Source organism: Scyliorhinus canicula, chromosome 8, assembly GCF_902713615.1.
Source record: "Scyliorhinus canicula chromosome 8, sScyCan1.1, whole genome shotgun sequence".
In the NCBI taxonomy this organism is placed as follows: domain Eukaryota; kingdom Metazoa; phylum Chordata; class Chondrichthyes; order Carcharhiniformes; family Scyliorhinidae; genus Scyliorhinus; species Scyliorhinus canicula.
Window position 1 is genome coordinate 136,463,363 of NC_052153.1, and position 19,221 is coordinate 136,482,583.

Below are 19,221 nucleotides of genomic sequence, written 5' to 3' on the forward strand. Positions count from 1 at the left end.
TTGGGGGGCAGCCCCTTACTGCACCCCGGCTGATGAAAGGTTTCTGATGAGGGTTATACTCTACTTGTTAAAAAGTTGCAGAGCCAACCAGGGGAGAATATGAGAGAGCTGCCTGAGGCTTTCAGCAGAATTGGTTTGGCAATGGAGTAGTTCGCCCACATCCTGACCTCTCAGGGTAGTGTGCATATTGCTCATTCCATGGAGAGGGTGGAAACTATGATGGAGAGACAGGTTTAGGAGACCACACGGTGGCTGCACCTGATGTCAGCATGACCCTGCAGACCATTGATGGTGAATGAGTCTGTGAGCTCAGAGCAGCAGTGGACCAGTGATAGGCTCTCAGTTCCCTTGGATATCCCTCCAGGTGCACCTCAGTCAAGATGCAGATGCAGCCCGACACACTTGAGGGCTTTTCAAGGCACTCAGAGTTGTCAAGAGCTCTCCAGCTCCTCTGGCAGTGACCCAATGGTAAATGTGGGGATGGAAATACCTTTCTTACTCCTATCTCTGTGTGAAGTCTGAGTTTTCTCACCAGAAGGAAAATCAGAGTGACAATAACTCTGAACCATTCTCAAAAAGATACGAATGTTGGAGTAAAAAAATGCCATTAAGCATGTTGCATCCAGTGTCTTTCTGCTATTTTTCAAATATGACAATTCATATGCCTTATGAAATTGCCTTAAGAAATACAAGAATGAGATTTATCACCTGTTCACAGATAAAATTAACGAAATTGTGTTGAATACATCTTCATTTTAATTACTTGCTTTGAATACATCTTCATTTCAGTATTTTAATTAAATTTGTTACGTCTTCTCTAATTATTTTAGGCAGCAACAATAAATGAACCATAACTTCATTCACTAAAGCATGAAATAATTTAGAATTTATCAATACCTTTTGAAATATCAGAGCAAAACTGCAAAAGAAAATTCAGAACTGGCCTCTTCAATCACCTCCAGCTTAGCTTATTCATAATTACCTAAACTGGATTTAATGCTTTTTACAACGCAGCAGTGACACAGAATTTGGAGTTAATTGCCCATTTGTCATTAGAAATCTTAGAAATGTTCATGTTGAAACTTTACAAGCAACTTGAGGTCAGTGTGTAGAGAGCGCTTTAAATACATTTAAGGACATATGTGAGCAGTGTGATTGAGCGATTGAGCTGTGTACACTCTCCACTCACATTATTCTGAAAGAAATATGTACAAGCTAAACATAACCGCAAGACTTTACTGCAATTCTTTATCTATTTAAAATCACTGTCTTGGGCAGCACGGTGGCGCAGTGGGTTAGCCCTACAGCCTCACAGCGCCGAGGTCCCAGGTTCGATCCCGGCTCTGGGTCACTGTCTGTGTGGAGTTTGCACATTCTCCCCGTGTTTGCGTGGGTTTCGCCCCCACAACCCAAAGATATGCAAGCTAGGTGGATTGGCCGCGCTAAATTGCCCCTTAATTGGAAAAAATTAATTGGGTACTCTAAATTTTTTTTTTTAAATCACTGTCTTTACCTCTTCAATTTCAGGGAAATCATCTGCCAAGAGTTCCACCTGCAGGGTTTGAGTAGATTGTCCTGGAGTAAAAGTCACCTCACCCAAGGCCACTTGAAGATCACTGGTAATTTGCTGTTCATTCATTGTGGCAATCCACTGGACTGTGACAGCACCAAGTGTTCCAGCATTTCGAATTATTGGCAGATTTATCTTTGTAGTATTAGATTCAGGCTCTTCAACAATAAATGTCGTCCTTTCAAAAACTACAGCAAAAGAAAAAAAAAACCATTGGGATTAACTTGATTTTTGTATTCTTCACATCCAAATTCCTCAAATTAACAAAATATAAATACATTCAAAGTGTTGGAAAGCATTATACGAATTGAAGTTTATAATCATTCAGGAAGTTTGAAAGTTATGAACCTTCAAGGAACATAGATGCTGCCTCAATAGTCTGATTGAGTTCTCTGGGAAGTGCTCCATACAGTACTCCAGATTGGCTGTGTTGTTTGCACTCTGACTTCTGAAGCGGTAGGTCATATGCTCAAATCTCCATTCCAGGAACTGAGCACACAATAATACATCTCAAGGGATTGCTGCGCTATTCAATGTGCTGTGTTTCAAATTAGTCGAAAATAGGTAGCATGCTGAGACCATGTGCCAGTACTGCTGGCCCAAATCTCACCAGTAATTGGGCTTTGGACCCCCTCAACATATAGTCAGCGAGCACTACATCCTAACTGACTGTCATTTTTTCCAATGGAGTTGACTTTCTCACAAACGCACCGAACACAAAAAAGGCCCGCACTTCATTAAAATATTAACTAGGGGTTAATCAAACAGGACAAGAGGCAGTTGGGTCTTTTAGAAAATAGCAGGTGATGGATTCTGCTCACACAAGGCCGGAGCTCACATAATCTAATTATTTTCTTCAGTGTTTCATAGGAGCAGTACAAGAGATTTTGTTTAACAAGTAGGCTGCCTGCTGACCTGTGCAGCTTTTTGCAGAAGGACTTGCTGGCTGCTGGACAAGAGTCACGTTTTGCCAGTGGCTGTCAAACTTCATTACAGCCCTTAACCAACTTTTTAGACACAGGCATTATTACCCGAAAGGAGACCACATCTTCTAATCTGGAGTGCACAGCTGCATCAAACATACCACCAACTCCCATGGTGCCAGAGCAAACCAGGAACACCATGTTCTTGATAAGTCAGGTCGGTGGGTGGGAAGGGTTGGATCATGGGGGGGGGTGGGGCGTGTGGGGGATCGTGTGTGTGCGGGGTGTCCAGTGCGAGGCTTGGTCTGCGCATTTAAGTAGTTACGTGGGAGTTAGAAATTATTTTGTTTCCTTATAACTCTTTCAGACTATCAGGGTAAAACTTGCAGAACCATCCAAAACTAACAATTTAAATCGCTTCTGTCAGATGGTTCCCTGACAGCGAAATTGTCCAGCGGAAGTTAGCACTTCTGGACAATTGCCGGGCAAACTGTGCTGTGGAAACTTCCTGGAGGGGTTCTGCGGTGCATCATTAGGGTAGTCATTAAATGCGACATTGAGGAACCAGGAGGTTGTGGAGTTACAGCACTGGAGGAGAGTATTTGGCCCTTTGAGTCCATGTCAGTTGTCTTGAAGAACAACTCGGATAGTGGGGCAGCACGCTGGCACAGCGGCTAGCACTTCTGCCTCACAGTGCCAGGGGCCCGGGTTCAATTCCAGTATCGGCTCACTGTCTCTGTGGAGTTTGTACGTTCTCCCCGTGTCTGCGTAGGTTTCCTCCAGGTGCTCCAGTTTCCTCCCACAATCCAAAGATGTGCAGGTTAGATGGACAGGCCATGTTAAATTACCCCTTAGTGTCCAAAAATGTTGGTGGGTGACTGGTAATGGGGATCGAGTGGGTCCATAGCCTTGTACATGTTCTCTTGTGTTTAAGAGGAGGCTCAGTTGGTAGCACCATCGCCATTCAGTCACAAGGTTCCAGGCTCAAGTCCCACTGCAGGACCCGAGTTCAAAACCCAAGGCTGATACTTCAGGGCAGTACTGAGGGTGTTCTGCACTGTTGGACTGCTGCCCTCCAGATGAGACACCAAACTGAGGCACCCATATGCCTGCTCCAAGGGATGCACAAGATCGCATGGTGCAATTTTGAGGGTAGGGGAGTTATTGCCGGTGTCCTAGCCAACACGCATCCCTTGATCAACATCAAAAAATAGATGTGTCATTAAATCATTGCTATTTGTTGGAGTTTGCTGTCTGCAATTGGCTGCCACAGTCCCTCATTGTGACACGAACCACATGTCAAAACTATTTCACTGGCTGAAAAGCGCTTTGAGGCAGCCTTTTGTTGTAAAAAGCACTGCAGAAATGCAAGTCTCTTTTTCTTCTCTTCAGATCATTCTATTGACAGCTGATTGAATTCGCCTCCACCATACTGAGGCAGTGCATTCCAGATCGTAACCACTTGCTACATAAAAAGGTTTCCCCTGATACTGCTACTCATTCTCTTGCCATTCATCTTAAATCTGTGTCCTCTGGTTCTCGACCCTTATGTCAATGGGAACAGCTTCTCCCTATTTACTCCATCTGGATTCTTATGCTTTTGAAACACCGCTAGCAAAACTCCATTCAATCATCTCTCCTCCAAGGAGAACAGTCCCAACTTCTTCAATCTATTCACGGAACCAAAGCCCTTCATCCCTGAAACCATCATCACGAATATTTTCTGCACCATCTCTCAAACTTTCATATACTTCCTAAAGTGCAGTGTCCAGAATTTTGTTTATTAAATATATTTATTCAAATTTTCAATAATTTTCAACAAAACACTCCAAACAGAAAAAGGAATAAAGAACAAAACTAGCAAAAATTATACATGGGATTTCCAACAAAATACAATAACCCCCATTTAAGAAATAAACACGCCAGTAAAGAAAACGCCCCACTCTAACCTAAACAAAAAGAAAAGCCAACCCCGGGTTGCTGCTGCTGGTGACCTCCACCTAATGTTCCGCGAGAAAGTCTAGGAACGGTTGCCACCGCCTGGAGAACCCCTGCACAGACCCTCACAAGACAAACTTTATCCTTTCTAGCTTGATGAACCCTGCCATATCGTTAATCCAAGCTTCCACACTTGGGGGCTTCGCATCCCTCCACATTAGTAGGATCCTCCGCCAGGCTACCAGGGACGCAAAGGCCAGAACACCGACCTCTTTCGACTCCTGCACTCCCGGCTCGTCCGATACCCCGAATAATGCTATCCCCCAGCTCGGCTTGACCAGGGTGTTCACCACTTTGGACATAGTCCTCGCAAAGCCCCTCCAGAACCCCTTCAGCACCAGACATGTCCAGAACATATGGGCATGATTTGCTGGGCTCCCCAAGCAACTCACACACCTGTCCTCCACCCCAAAAAACCTACTCATCCTCGCCCCCGTCATATGCGCCCGATGAACAACTTTGAACTGTATTAGGCTGAGCCTGGCGCAAGAGGAAGAGGAATTAACCCTACTCAGGGCACTAGCCCACAGATCCTCATCCAGCTCCTCCCCGAGCTCCTCCTCCCACTTGCCCTTTAACTCCTCCACCGAGGCCTCCTCCACTTCCTGCAGTTCCCGATAGATCGGCGAGACCTTACCTTCTCCAACCCATACGCCTGAATTCTTCGTGCTGGGAAATTCCCTCACCTGCCGTCTCACAAATGCCCTCACTTGCATGTACCTAAAAGCATTCCCGGGAGGTAACCCAAATTTCTCCTCAAGCGCCCCTAGGCTTGCAAAAGTCCCATCGATGAATAGGTCCCCCATTCTTTTAATCCCTGCCCGATGCCAGCTCAGAAACCCCCCATCCATCCTACCCGGAACAAACCTGTGGTTCTCTCGTATCGGGGACCAGACCAAGGCCCCCACCTCGCCCCTATGTAGCCTCCACAGCCCCCAGATCTTCAGAGTTGCCGCCACCACCGGACTCGTGGTGTACCTTGTCGGCGGGAGTGGCAACGGTGCCGTCACCAGCGCCCCCAGACTCGTACTCGTAATGTCAATAAGTGTGAAGTCGTGCATTTTGGTAGGAATAACAATAGAACGGATTATTACTTAAATGGTAAAAAGCTGCAGCATGCTGCTACGCAGAGGGACCTGGGTGTACTTGTGCATGAGTCACAGAAGGTTGGTCTGCAGGTGCAACAAGTATTTAGGAAGGCAAATGGAATTTTGTTCTTCATTGCGAAGGGGATTGAGTTTAAAAGCAGAGAGGTAATGTTGCAGATGTACAAGGTGCTGGTGAGGCCACACCTGGAGTACTGTGTGCAGTTTTGTCTCCACACTTGAGAAAGGATGTGCTAGCACTAGAGGGGGTGCAGAGGAGGTTCACTAGGCTGATTCCAGAGTTGAGGGGGTTATCGTATGAGGAGAGGCTGAGTAGATTGGGATTATATTCACTGGAATTCAGAAGGTTGAGGGGGGATCTAATAGAAATATATAAAATTTTGAAGGGAATGAATAAGTTAGAAGTAGAAAGGATGTTTCCACTGGTAGGTGAAAGTAGGACAAGAGGGCATAGCCTCAAGATTAGGGGGAGCAGATTTAGGACTGAATCAAGGAGGAACTTCTTCACTCAGAGGGTGGTTAAAGTATGGAATTCCCTACCGAAAGGAGTAGTAGACGCTACTTCATTGAATATATTTAAAAAGAGGGTAGATGTTTTTTTGAAAAATAAAGGAATTACGGGATATGGCGAGAATGCGGGTAAGTGGTTTTGAGACCACGAATAGATCAGCCATGATCTTATAGAATGGCTCGAAGGGCCGGACGGTCTACTTCTGCTCCTAGTTCTTATGTTCTTATGTACCTACACAAGACGCCACCTCTAGCCTCTTCCACGCCAACCCCTCTCCCTCCATTACCCACTTACGGATCTTCGCCACATTAGCTGCCCAATAATAGCCACATAGATTCGACAGTGCCAGCCCCCATCTGTCCCTGCTACACTCCAAAAACACCCTCTTCACCCTCAGAGTCTTATTCGCCCATACGAATCCCATAATGCTCCTGCTTATCCGTTTAAAAAATGCCTTGGGGATTAGGATGGGCAGGCACCGGAACACAAACAGGAACCTCGGGAGGACCATCATCTTGACCGACTGCACCCTACCTGCCAGGGAGAGTGGCAGCATATCCCATTTCTTGAAATCCTCCTTCATCTGTTCCACCAACCGTGCCAAATTGAGCTTATGCAGGGCCCCTCAGCTCCTAGCTACCTGGATCCCCAGGTATCGAAAGCTTCTCTCCGCCCTCTTCAGCGGTAGCTCGTCTATCCCCCTTCCCTGGTCCCCCGCATGCACCACAAAGAGCTCACTCTTCCCCACGTTGAGCTTATAACCCGAAAAGTCCCCAAACCCCAAGGATCCGCATAACCTCCACCATCCTCTCCACTGGGTCTGCAACATACAACAGCAGGTCATCAGCATGAAATGAAATGAAAATCGCCTATTGTCACAAGTAGGATTCAAATGAAGTTACTGTGAAAAGCCCCTAGTCGCCACATTCCGGCGCCTGTTCGGGGAGGCTGTTACAGGAATTGAATCATGCTGCTGGCCTGCCTTGGCCTGCTTTCAAAGCCAGCGATTTAGCCCTGTGCTAAACAGCCTATAACAGCATATAATGACACCCGGTGTTCCTCCCCCACCTGGACCAATCCCCTCCAGTTCCTAGACTCCCTCAGTGCCATGGCCAGCGGCTCAATTGCCAGTGCAAACAACAAGGGGGATAAGGGACACCCCTGCCTCGTCCCGCGGTACAACCTAAAGTACTCCGACCTCCGCTGGTTAGTAGTCACACTCGCCACTGGGGCCCTATATAACAGCCTGACACACCTCATGAACCCTTCCCTGAACCCAAACCTCCTAAGCACTTCCCAGAGATACTCCCACTCCACCCGATCAAAGGCCTTCTCCACGTCCATGGCCACCACCACCCCCGCTACCCCCTCCACCGGGGGCATCATGATCACACTTAAGAGCCTCCGCACATTCATGTTTAACTGCCTGCCCTTCACAAACCCCGTCTGGTCCTCATGGATCACCCCAGGGACACAGTCCTCAATCCTCATAGCCAGCTCCTTCGCTAACAACTTAGCATCTACATTGATGAGCTAAATCGGCCTATACGATCCACATTGCAATGGTTCAAAATCAGCGAGATCAGTGCCCGGGATATTGTCGGGGGCAGGGTCCCCTCTTCCCTCGTCTCATTAAAAGTTCTCACCAGTAACGGGCCCAGCAGGTCCACATACATTCTGTAAAATTCAACCGGGAACCCGTCCAGTCCCAGAGCCTTCCCCGCCTGCATGCTCCCCAATCCCTTAACCAGCTCCTCCAGCCCAATCGGCGCCCCCAAACCAGCCACCTGCTCCTCCTCCACCCTCGGGAATCTCAGTTGATCCAAGAATCGCCGCATCCCCTCCTCCCCCCCGGGGGCTCAGACTTATACAGATCCCCATAGAAGTCCCTAAATATCTTGTTTATTCTCACCGCACTCCGCACCGTATTCCCCCCTCTATCTCTAATTCCACCAATCTCCCTCGCTGCCTCCCTTTTACAAAGCTGATGTGCCAGCATCCGGCTCGCCTTCCCTGCATACTCATATACCACCTCCTGCATTTTCCTCCACTGTGCCTCTGCTTTTCCCGTGGTCAATAGATCAAATTCCATTTGGAGGTTTTGTCGCTCCCTAAGCAGCCTCTGCATAGCTCCTGTCCACTCTTAATATCTCCCCACCAATCTCTCCCTCTCCCTCCTCTCTCTCTTCTCCCTATGGGCCCTAATGGAAATTAGCTCTCCCCAACCACCGCCTTCAAAGCCTCCCAGACTACCCTCACCTGCACCCCCCCCATTATCGCTGGCCTCCACGTATCTTTGAATACACCCCCGGATCCGACCGCACACCTCCTCATCTGCCAACAGTCCCACATCGAGGCGCCATAACGAGCGCTGATCCCTCTCCTCCTGCAACTCCAGCTCCATCCAATGCGGGGCGTGGTCCAAGATGGCTATAGCCGAATATTCCGTTCCCTCCACTTTCGGGATTAGTGCCCTAAAGAAATTTATCTGGGAATAGGTTTTATGGACGTGGGAGAAAAAAGAAAATTCTCTGGCCACCGGCCTGGCAAACATCCACGGATCCACCCCGCCCCCCCCATACCCCCATCTGGTCCATAAACCCCCTGAGCACCTTGGCCGCAGCCGGCCTCTTACCTGTCCTGGACCTGGAACGATCCAGTACTGGGTCCAGCACCGTGTTGAAGTTCCCCCCCATTATCAAGCTCCCTGCCTCCAGATCCGGGATCCGACTCAACATACGTTTCATAAATCCGGCATCATCCCAATTCGGGGCATAAACGTTCACCAGTACCACCCGCGTCCCCTGCAACCTACCACTCACCATCACGTTCCGACCTCCATTATCCACCACAATATTCATCGCCTCAAACGACACCCGCTTCCCCACCAGTATCGCAACCCCTCTATTCTTCGCATCCAGCCCCAAGTGAAACACCTGCCCTACCCATCCCTTTCTCAGCCTGACCTGATCTGCCACCTTCAAGTGTGTCTCCTGAAGCATGACCACGTCTGCCTTCATTCCCTTTAAGTGCGCGAACACCCGGGCCCTCTTGACCGGCCCATTCAGGCCCCTCACATTCCATGTTATCAGCCAGATCAGGGGGCTACTCGCCCCCTCCCCCCCTGCCGACTAGCCATCCCCTTTTTTAGGCCAGCCACGTGCCCGCGCCTCCTGCACCCTCCAGTCCCCCAGGCGGCAGACCCCCGCCCTGACTCCCTCTTCTACCTCCAGCTCCCCTTTGGCCAATACAGCAGCAACCCAGTTCCGCCCCCCCCCCCCACCCCCAAGCCAGATCACCGTCCAGCCATTTTGCTCCCCCCATTACGCTCCCGTAAGTCAGCTGACTCCTGCTGACCCCAGCCACTCCCGCCATTCCAACGACCCCCTAGTGTGGGAATACCCCCGTCTCCCCCTGTCGATCAATAGGCGCTCTCCTCCAGCACCGCCCTTACCCCAGGCCCCGCCCCTCGCTTCCTTAGCGCAGGGAAAAGCTCGCGCTTTCCATCCGAGCCGGCCCCGACCCCAATGGCACAGCTCCTTTTTCTGCGACCTCGCCCCAGCTCCCCGACCCCGGGCCTCCAACCCCCCCTTCATCAGCGGGGACCTGCCCCTACAGTACCGGCGCCCACACTCTCACACAGCCCCCACATCATATCCACTCACCCCTTCCCATGTCCCCTCTTCCCAACCCGAAACCAGAACACGAACACCCCAAAATACAGTAAACACCCCCCCACAACAAACCCTCAGTTCGAGTCCAACTTTTCAGTCTGAATAAAGGTCCACCCCTCATCTGGCATCTCAAAATAGTGGTGACGGTCCTGAAACATAATCCACAATCGCGTTGGCTGCAGCATTCCAAACTTCACCCCCTTCCGACGGAGAACCACCTTGGCCCGATTAAAACCAGCCCTCTTCTTGGCCACCTCCGCACTCCAGTCCTGGTAGATACGGATCCCCGTATTCTCCCACCTGCTGCTCCGTTCTTTCTTCGCCCATCTCAGGACGCACTCTCTGTCCACAAAGCGGTGGAACCTCACCACTACAGCCCTTGGCAGCTCGTTGACTTTGGGCCTCCTTGCCAGGACTCAATGAGCCCCATCCAGCTCCAGGGGCCTCGGGAAAGCTCCCACGCCCATCAGCATGTTGAGCTTTGTTACTACATATGTCCCAGCGTCAGACCTCTCCACTCCTTCAGGGAGACCCAGAATCGGAAGATTCTTCCTCCTCGACCCGTTTTCCAGGTCCTCAAACTTCTCCTGCCACTTCTTGTGTAGCGCCTCGTGCGCCTCCACTTTCACCGTCAGGCCCAAAATCTCGTCCTCATTCTCCGAGGCCTTCTGCCGTACCTCTTGAATCGCCATCGCTTGGGTCGTCTGGGTCTCCACTTCTTCTATCGACGCCTTCATTGGTGCCAGCATTTCTGCTCTCAGCTCCGCAAAGCAGTTTTTGAGGAACTCTTGCTGCTCCCATGACCACTGCGCCCACGCTGCTTGATCTCCACCCGCCGCCATCTTGCTTTTCCTCCCCCGCTCTCGTCGCTGCTCCAAAACCACTTTTTTGATCGCTCCACTCCTGGTCCACTTCACACAGTCCTGGGGGAACCTTACTATCACCTTCCCACACTGGGAACCGTCATACAAGTGCCGCTGGGGCTCCTCAAAAGGGCCCAAAAGTCCGTTCTTGGCGGGAGCTGCCGAACGTGCAACCAAGATAAGCATGGCCGCAACCGGAACTATCTGCAGTGCCCAGAATTGGACACGATATGCCAGCTGAGGCCAAATCAGTGTTTTATAAATGATTTACCATAACATCCATGTTTTTTGTACTCTATTTATAAGTCTCATGATCTCAAATGCCTTATTAACCACTTTCTCAATCTGCCCTTCATCTTCAACAATTTGTGTTCATGCGCCCCCAGGTCCTTCTGCTCCTGAATCGTCTTTAGAATAGTTTAGAAGTCTTTAGAATAATCCGTTGTTTTATATTGCCCCTTGTCATTTTTTCCAGCACGATCAAGAAAATCAGTGGTCCTACTACTGATCCTTGGGAAATACCACTGCCTTATCTTCCGGCAGTTTGAAAAATAACCATTCATTAGTACGGCAGATGAATTCAGTAGAATTTAGTAGACTGCGAAATTCTGAAATACAGACAGAAAATGTTGGAAACACTTTATAGGCAGCATTTATGGAAAGAAACAGAATTAATGTTTCAGGTTGATTATCCTTCACCAGAATTTAATGACAGCCCTGACGAAAGGTCATCAATTTGAAGTGTTAACCTGTTTCTATCCACAGATGTTACGTGACCCGTCAAGTATTTCCAACATTTTGTTTCCATTCATTTGACCAATTTCATATCCATCAGCCCTCGCCTTTTTTTGTTCCATAAAAGAGCTAGAAGAATCGAAGCAGTGACTGGCTTCTCCCACGTCCAGGTCTACCAGTGCACCATGAGGCAACCCAGCAATTTGTGTGAATAAGAAGGGCTTCCATTCCATTGATATTAAACACAGAAGGAGAACCTAAATCTGTGCTACTTTCGCTGACAGATGCCTTCATTCTACAAAATGTATTCATTCCAACCTCTTTCAGATATTTTGAGGATTATTTCACCCATCTAAGAACGTAAGAACTAGGAGCAGGAGTAGGCCATTTGGCCCTTCAAGCCTGCTCCGCCATTCAATGAGATCATGGCTGATCTTTTGTGGACTCAGCTCCACTTTCCCACCCGAACACCATAACCCTTAATCCCTTTATTCTTCAAAAAACTATATATCTTTATCTTGAAAACATGTAATGAAGGAGCCTCAACTGCTTCACTGGACAGGGAATTCCATAGATTCACAACCCTTTGGGCGACGAAGTTCCTCTTAAACTCAGTCCTAAATCTACTTCCCCTTATTTTGAGGCTATGCCCCCTAGTTCTGCTTTCACCCGCCAGTGGAAACAACCTGCCCGCATCTATCCTATCTATTCCCTTCAAAATGTTATATGTTTCTATAAGATCCCCCCGCATCCTTCTAAATTCCAACAGGTATAGTCCCAGTCTACTCAACCTCTCCTTGTAATCCAACCCCCTCAGATCTGGGATTAACTTCGTGAATCTCCTCTGCACACCCTCCAGCACCAGTACGTTCTTTCTCAGGTAAGGCGACCAAAACTAAACACAATACTCCAAGTGTAGCCTCACTAACACCTGCTGTTATTCATACCTAAATGGATACCCTCATATTTGTCAACATTGTATTCCATCTGCCAGACCCTAGCCCATTCACTCAAACTATCCAAATCCCTCGGCAGAGTTCCAGTATCCTCTGCACTTATTGCTTTACCACTCTAAGGGCAGCACGGTAGCATGGTGGTTAGCATAAATGCTTCACAGCTCCAGGGTCCCAGGTTTGATTCCCGGCTGGGTCACTGTCTGTGTGGAGTCTGCACGTCCTCCCCATGTGTGCGTGGGTTTCCTCCGGGTGCTCCGGTTTCCTCCCACAGTCCAAAGACGTGCAGGTTAGGTAGATTGGCCATGCTAAATTGCCCGTAGTGTCCTTAAAAGTAAGGTTAAGGGGGGGGTTGTTGGGTTACGGGTATAGGGTGGATACGTGGGTTTGAGTAGGGTGATCATTGCTCGGCACAACATCGAGGGCCGAAGGGCCTGTTCTGTGCTGTAATGGTCTATACTCTATACTCATCTTAGCGTCGTCTGCAAACTTGGACACATTACACTTGGTCCCCAACTCCAAATCATCTATCTAAATTGTGAACAATTGTGGGCCCAAAGCTGATCCCTCAGGGACACCACTAGCTGATTTTGAACTGATTGCCAACCAGAGAAACACCCATTAATCCCCACTCTTTGCTTTCTATTAATTAACTAATCATCTATCGGACTTCCGTTGTGCATCATGGAGTGAGTGATCACACAGAGGCAGCTCCTGCCTAAGGTTGCAGAAAAGAGCTCTTTTTTGGGCACCACGGGTTGGAATTTCGATGAAAAGGCGTGGGTGAATGTTCAAGGAGTATTTTCCCCCAGGAATAGGATGTTTCACCATGGAGGGTGCGTCGCGGCTAGGAGGGGTCCTAGTCTGGGGGGGTGGGGGGGGATACCGGGTTGCTGCTGGAATGGCCAGGAAGGAGCTGGCGTGGGCCGTGGGGGTAGAGGAGAGGCGTTATCGCCATGGGGAACGGGTCAGGCGGGGCGAGCTGGCCTGGGGCGAGCAGTTGATAAGCTATGGCTAGCCGGCGGGGGAGAGGGGCAGGTTGCCCTCTGATCCGGCTGATTACCTGGAACGTGAGGGGGCTAAATGGGCCGGTTAAGAGAACTAGGGTATTTTCTCATCTGAAGGGGCTGAAGGCGGACGTGGCTATGCTCCAGGAGACCCACTTGAAGGTGGCGGACCAGGTTCGTCTGAGGAAGGGGTGGGTGGGGCAGGCTTTTCACTCAGGATTAGACGCGAAGAACCGGGGGATGGCGATTCTGGTGGGGTAGAGGGTGGCGTTCGAGGCGGCTGAGGTGGTGTCGGACAAGGAGGGCAGATATATTATGGTGAAGGGTAGGCTGCAGGGAGAGAAGGTAGTGCTGGTTAATGTATATGCCCCGAATTGGGATGATGCTGGCTTCATGAGGCGCTTGTTGGGCCGCATTCCGGACCTGGAGGCAGGGGGCCTGATCATGGGGGGAGACTTTAACACAGTGCTGGATCCCCCACTGGACCGGTCCAGTTCAAGGACGGGTAGGAGACCGGCGGCGGCCAAAGTACTGAGGGGGTTTATGGACCAGATGGGAGGGGTGGATCCCTGGAGGTTTGGGAGGCCGAGAGCGCGGGAATATTCCTTTTTCTCCCATGTCCATAGGGTCTATTCCCGAATAGATTTTTTCATCCTGAGCAGAGGATTGATCCTGAAGGTGCAGGATGCAGAGTATTCGGCCATAGCGATTTCAGACCATGCTCCGCACTGGGTTGATCTGGAGATGGGGGAGGCGCAGGACCAGCGCCCGCTTTGGCGCCTGGATGTGGGGCTGCTGGCTGATGAGGAGGTGTGTAGGATGGTCCGGGTAAGTATTGAGGGGTATCTTGATACCAACGACACGGGGGGGGGGGGTCCGGGTGGGGATGGTCTGGGAGGCTCTGAAAGCAGTGATCCGGGGGGAGCTGATCTCCATCCGGGCCCATAGGGAAAGGAGGGAGAGGAAGGAGAGGGAGAGACTGGTGGGGGAGCTCCTGGATGTGGACAGGAGATACGCGGAGGCACCGGAGGATGGGTTGCTGGGGGAACGGCGTAGTTTGCAGGCCAAATTTGACTTGTTGACCACCAGAAAGGCGGAGACACAGTGGAGAAGGTCGCAGGGCACGGTATATGAGTATGGGGAGAAGGCGAGCAGGATGTTGGCACATCAGCTCCGCAGGCGAGATGCGGCTAGGGAAATTGGTGGAGTGACGGATAGGGGTGGGAATGTAGTGCAGAAGGGGACAGAAGTAAATGGGGTCTTTAGGGACTTCTACGAGGAACTGTACTGGTCAGAACCTCCGATGGGGAGAGGGGGAATGGAGAGCTTCATGAACAGGCTATGGTTCCCAAGGGTTCAAGAGGAGCTGGTAGAGGGGCTGAGGGCACCGATAGAGCTGGAGGAGCTAGTCAGGGGGGTTGGACAAATGCAGTCAGGTAAGGTGCCGGGGCCGGACGGGTTCCGGGTGGAATTTTATAAAAAGTATGCGGACCTGGTGGGCCCCCTGTTGGTGCGAGCCTTCAATGAGGCATGGGAGGGGGGGGCTTTGCCCCCGACGATGTCGCGGGCACTGATCTCTCTGATCCTGAAGCGGGATAAGGACCCCTTGCAGTGTGGATCATACAGGCCTATCTCGCTCCTTAATGTTGACGCTAAGTTGCTGGCGAAGATCCTGGCCACCAGGATAGAGGACTGTGTGCCAGGTGTGATACACGAGGATCAGACAGGATTTGTCAAGGGATGGCAGCTCAACACGAATGTGCGGAGACTGCTAAATGTTATTATGATGCTGGCAGTGGAGGGGGAGGCGGAGATAGTGCTGGCGCTGGATGCAGAGAAAGCGTTTGATAGAGTTGAGTGGGGGTACCTGTGGGAGGTGCTGGAGCGGTTCGGATTCGGGGAGGGATTCATCAAATGGGTGAGGCTGCTCTACGCAGCTCCGATGGCAAGTGTAGTTACCAATGGAAGGAGATTGGAGTACTTTAGGCTCTACCGTGGGACCAGGCAGGGGTGCCCCCTGTCCCCCTTGCTCTTTGCACTGGCGATTGAACCTTTGGCTATGGCGTTGAGGGAGTCAGGGAGATGGAGGGGTCTGGTGCGGGGTGGGGAGGAACATCGTGTATCGCTGTATGCGGACGACCTGCTGTTGTCTGTGGCGGATCCAGAAGGGGGAATGCCGGGGGTGATGGAGCTGTTAGCGGAATTTGGGGGCTTCTCGGGCTATAAGTTAAATTTAGGCAAGAGTGAGGTATTTGTAGTACACCCAGGTGATCAGGAGGAGGGAATTGGGAGACTCCCATTTAAGAGGGCAGTGAAGAGTTTCAGATACCTGGGGGTGCAGGTGGCCAGGAGTTGGGGGACTCTCCATAAGCTTAATTTTACCAGGCTGGTGGAACAGATGGAGGAGGAATTTAAAAGGTGGGACATGATGCCGCTATCGTTGGCGGGTAGAGTGCAGTCCGTCAAAATGACAGTTCTCCCGAGGTTCTTGTTCCTTTTTCAGTGTTTGCCCATCTTTATCCCTAGGGCCTTTTTTAGAAGGGTGACTAGCAGCATCATGAGCTTTGTTTGGGCGCATGGGACCCTGAGGGTGAAGAGGGTCTTCTTGGAGAGGGGTAGAGATGGGGGGGGCTGGCGTTACCCAATCTCTCAGGGTATTATTGGGCGGCCAATGTGTCGATGGTGCGCAAGTGGGTAATGGAGGGGGAGGGGGCAGCATGGAAACAGATGGATAGGGCGTCCTGTGGAGATACAAGCCTGGGGGCCCTGGTAACGGTGCCGTGGCCGCTCCCTCCTACGAAGTATACCACGAGTCCGGTGGTGGCGGCTACCCTCAAGATTTGGGGGCAGTGGAGGCGACATAGGGGAGAAGTGGGGGGCTCGATGGAGGCTCCGTTAAGGGGGAACCATAGGTTTGTCCCGGGGAACATTGATGGGGGATTTCAGGGTTGGCACAGAGCGGGCATCAGACAGCTGAGGGACCTGTTTATTGATGGGAGGTTTGCGAGCCTGGGGGAGTTGGAGGAGAAATTTGGGCTCCCCCCGGGGAACATGTTCAGGTATCTGCAGGTAAAGGCATTTGCTAGGCGGCAGGTGGAGGGATTCCCTTCGCTTCCCACGAGGGGGGTGAGTGACAGGGTGCTTTCGGGGGTCTGGGTCGGAGAGGGGAAGATATCTGATATCTACAAGGTTATGCAGGAGGCGGAGGAGGCGTCAGTAGAGGAGCTGAAAGCTAAGTGGGAGGGGGAACTGGGGGAACAGATCGAAGACGGAACATGGGCTGATGCCCTGGAGAGGGTTAATTCTTCCTCCTCGTGTGCGCGGCTTAGCCTCATCCAATTCAAGGTGCTGCACCGGGCCCACATGACTGGGACGAGGATGAGTAGGTTCTTTGGGGGTGAAGACAGGTGTGTCAAGTGCTCGGGGAATCCAGCGAACCATGCCCATATGTTCTGGGCATGCCCGGCACTGGAGGAGTTCTGGAAGGGGGTGGCGAGGACGGTGTCGAGGGTGGTGGGATCCAGGGTCAAGCCAGGATGGGGACTCGTGATTTTTGGGGTTGGGGTGGAGCCGGGAGTGCAGGAGGCGAAAGAGGCCGATGTGCTGGCCTTTGCATCCCTAGTAGCCCGGCGAAGGATCTTGCTACAATGGAAGGATGCGAGGCCCCCAAGCGTGGAGACCTGGATCAATGACATGGCGGGTTTCATTAAGCTAGAGAAGGTAAAATTCGCCCTGAGAGGGTCGGTACAAGGGTTCTTTAGGCGGTGGCAACCTTTTCTCGACTTTCTGGCTCAACGATAGGGTACGGGGACAGTAGCAGCAGCAACCCGGGGGGGAGGGGGGGGAAGGGGGAGGGAAAAGGTGAGGAGGGGGGGGCGGACAATGACTATGTTTGTTTATTTAATTTAAATTTATTTTTAAGTTCTTTTGTTGTTCATTGGGGTAGGGGGGGTGGGGGATGGGATACATGCGTCGATACGGTCTGGGGGTGTTACAGTTATTATGGGTTATTTTGTTGCATTTCATTGTTTGTCGTTATGTTTTATATTTTCTGTAAAAAAATTCCAATAAAAAAACAAAAAAAAACTAATCATCTATCCATGCTACTACTTTACCCTTAATGCCATGCATCTTTAGCTTATGCAGCAACCTTTTGTGTGGCATCTCGTCAAAAGCTTTCTGGAAATCCAGATAAACCCGATCCATTAGCTCCCCGTAGTCTACCGATAATGTCCTCAAAAAATTACACTAAATTAGTTAGGCGCGACCTGCCCTTTATGAACCCATGCTGCATCTGTCCAATGGGACAATTTCCATCCAGATGCCTCGCTATTTCTTCCTTGATGATAGATTCCAGCATCTTCCCTACTACCGAAGTTGAGCTAACTGGCCTATAATTACCCGCTTTCTGCCTACTTCCTTTTTTTAAAAACAGTGGCGTCACATTTGCTAATTTCCAATCTGCCGGGACCATCGCAGAGTCTAGTGAATCTGGTATCTGTTAGCCAGATTAGCTGATGGCATAATTTTTTTAATTTTTCCAATTAAGGGGCAATTTAGGATGGCTATTCCACCTAGCCTGCACATCTTTGGGTCGTGGGGGTGAGACACACGCAGACACGGGGAGAATATGCAAACTCCACATGGACAGTGACCCGGGCTGGAATCAAACCCGGGTCCTCGGCACCGTGAAGCAGCAGTGCTAACCATGGCGCCACCGTGCTGCCCTGGCCGATGACCCCTTCATACCATAACATGAAATCTCACCACACAAAAGCAACACAGATACAGTGGGGCCATACAGCATACCATTGGCATTTTGAAGCCTTGATGACTCTCCGGGCCCCCTATATGTAATTCAAACAATGTAGGCTCGGTCATCGTAGTTCTTTCCATTCGACACATTTGAAAACTTCTGCATGCTCAGGTCTCTGATATTTTCAGCCAACAGCACTTCAGCTACCAGTTCAATATGGACTAACTGGCTTTCTGGCAACCACCATCATTGGTATTGGTTGAGGGAGAACGTTATCCCTTAATGATCAGTTTGGCTTAATTGTTAATGGTCACACCTTCTACATTCTTCTAATAAGCAGCCATTTGCACACATTTCATGCATGTTGATGGTGTCTAAATGCAAAGCCCGATGTACGAAAAATATGAGCTAACACAGGATTTCAATTATATAAATTTATATTGATGTGGTGTACTGCAGAGTAGATATGATGAACCTATAGCTTTAAGAGCCAATTTTAGGAAAGTATGCTGAAACTGGAAAATCATCATGAGCATCACACCCGCATTTGGATATTCATTCTTTTAATTCCATTCACGAATAAAGCCTTGTTGACCCATAATTGCAACTCTGTTACTCAATGGAATCCCAGTTATTGTTTATAGTTAGGTAAATTATCTGGTTGCTAACCATGCATTTCAACAACCGGCATTTGATTTCTAAACTTGATTTTACCAAAAGATCCATAGGGGTCATCTGAAGCCTCAATCGTAATAGTTGCCTCTGTAATAGCTCCAAGCACAGCTCCCCCAGTGGTCTCATTAATAAGTTCAAGGCGAAATGACTCTTCAAGTTCCGGAATTATGTCATTGAGGAGGTAAATTGGCACAGCTTTGCTAGTTTCTCCTTCTAGTAAGATAACATCAGAAGACGCTACACTGTAATCTTCACCTGCAGAAATAATAGAAAAAAAATTCTACCAATAGTTTTCTCTGATAAATTAGGTCTTAAAAAGATAAAATTATACTTCTCAAGGGACAATGCATATACGTATTTCATTCTCTCATAGCAGCGATTTTGTATATTCAAAATTTCCCAGAGTTGCTGCGTTGGCAAAATTTCAGTTATTACTGGGCCAGTGGTTTA

General features: G+C 49.9%; 1 protein-coding gene across 8 annotated transcripts in view; it reads right to left on the reverse strand.

Annotated features, from left to right (window-relative positions):
* adgrv1 (adhesion G protein-coupled receptor V1) overlaps positions 1-19,221 on the reverse strand; it is an 838,553-nt gene that overhangs the window by 607,237 nt on the left and 212,095 nt on the right. For all 8 annotated transcript variants that reach the window (XR_005461637.1, XM_038805279.1, XM_038805282.1 and 5 more), the window contains 2 exons: positions 18,811-19,026; positions 1,514-1,758 (listed from right to left, as the gene is read on the reverse strand). Coding sequence is in view for 7 of the 8 variants with exons in the window: in XM_038805279.1 (XP_038661207.1) it covers positions 1,514-1,758; positions 18,811-19,026 (461 nt within the window). In the remaining variant the exon portion in view is untranslated. The remainder of the gene's footprint in view (positions 1-1,513; positions 1,759-18,810; positions 19,027-19,221) is intronic.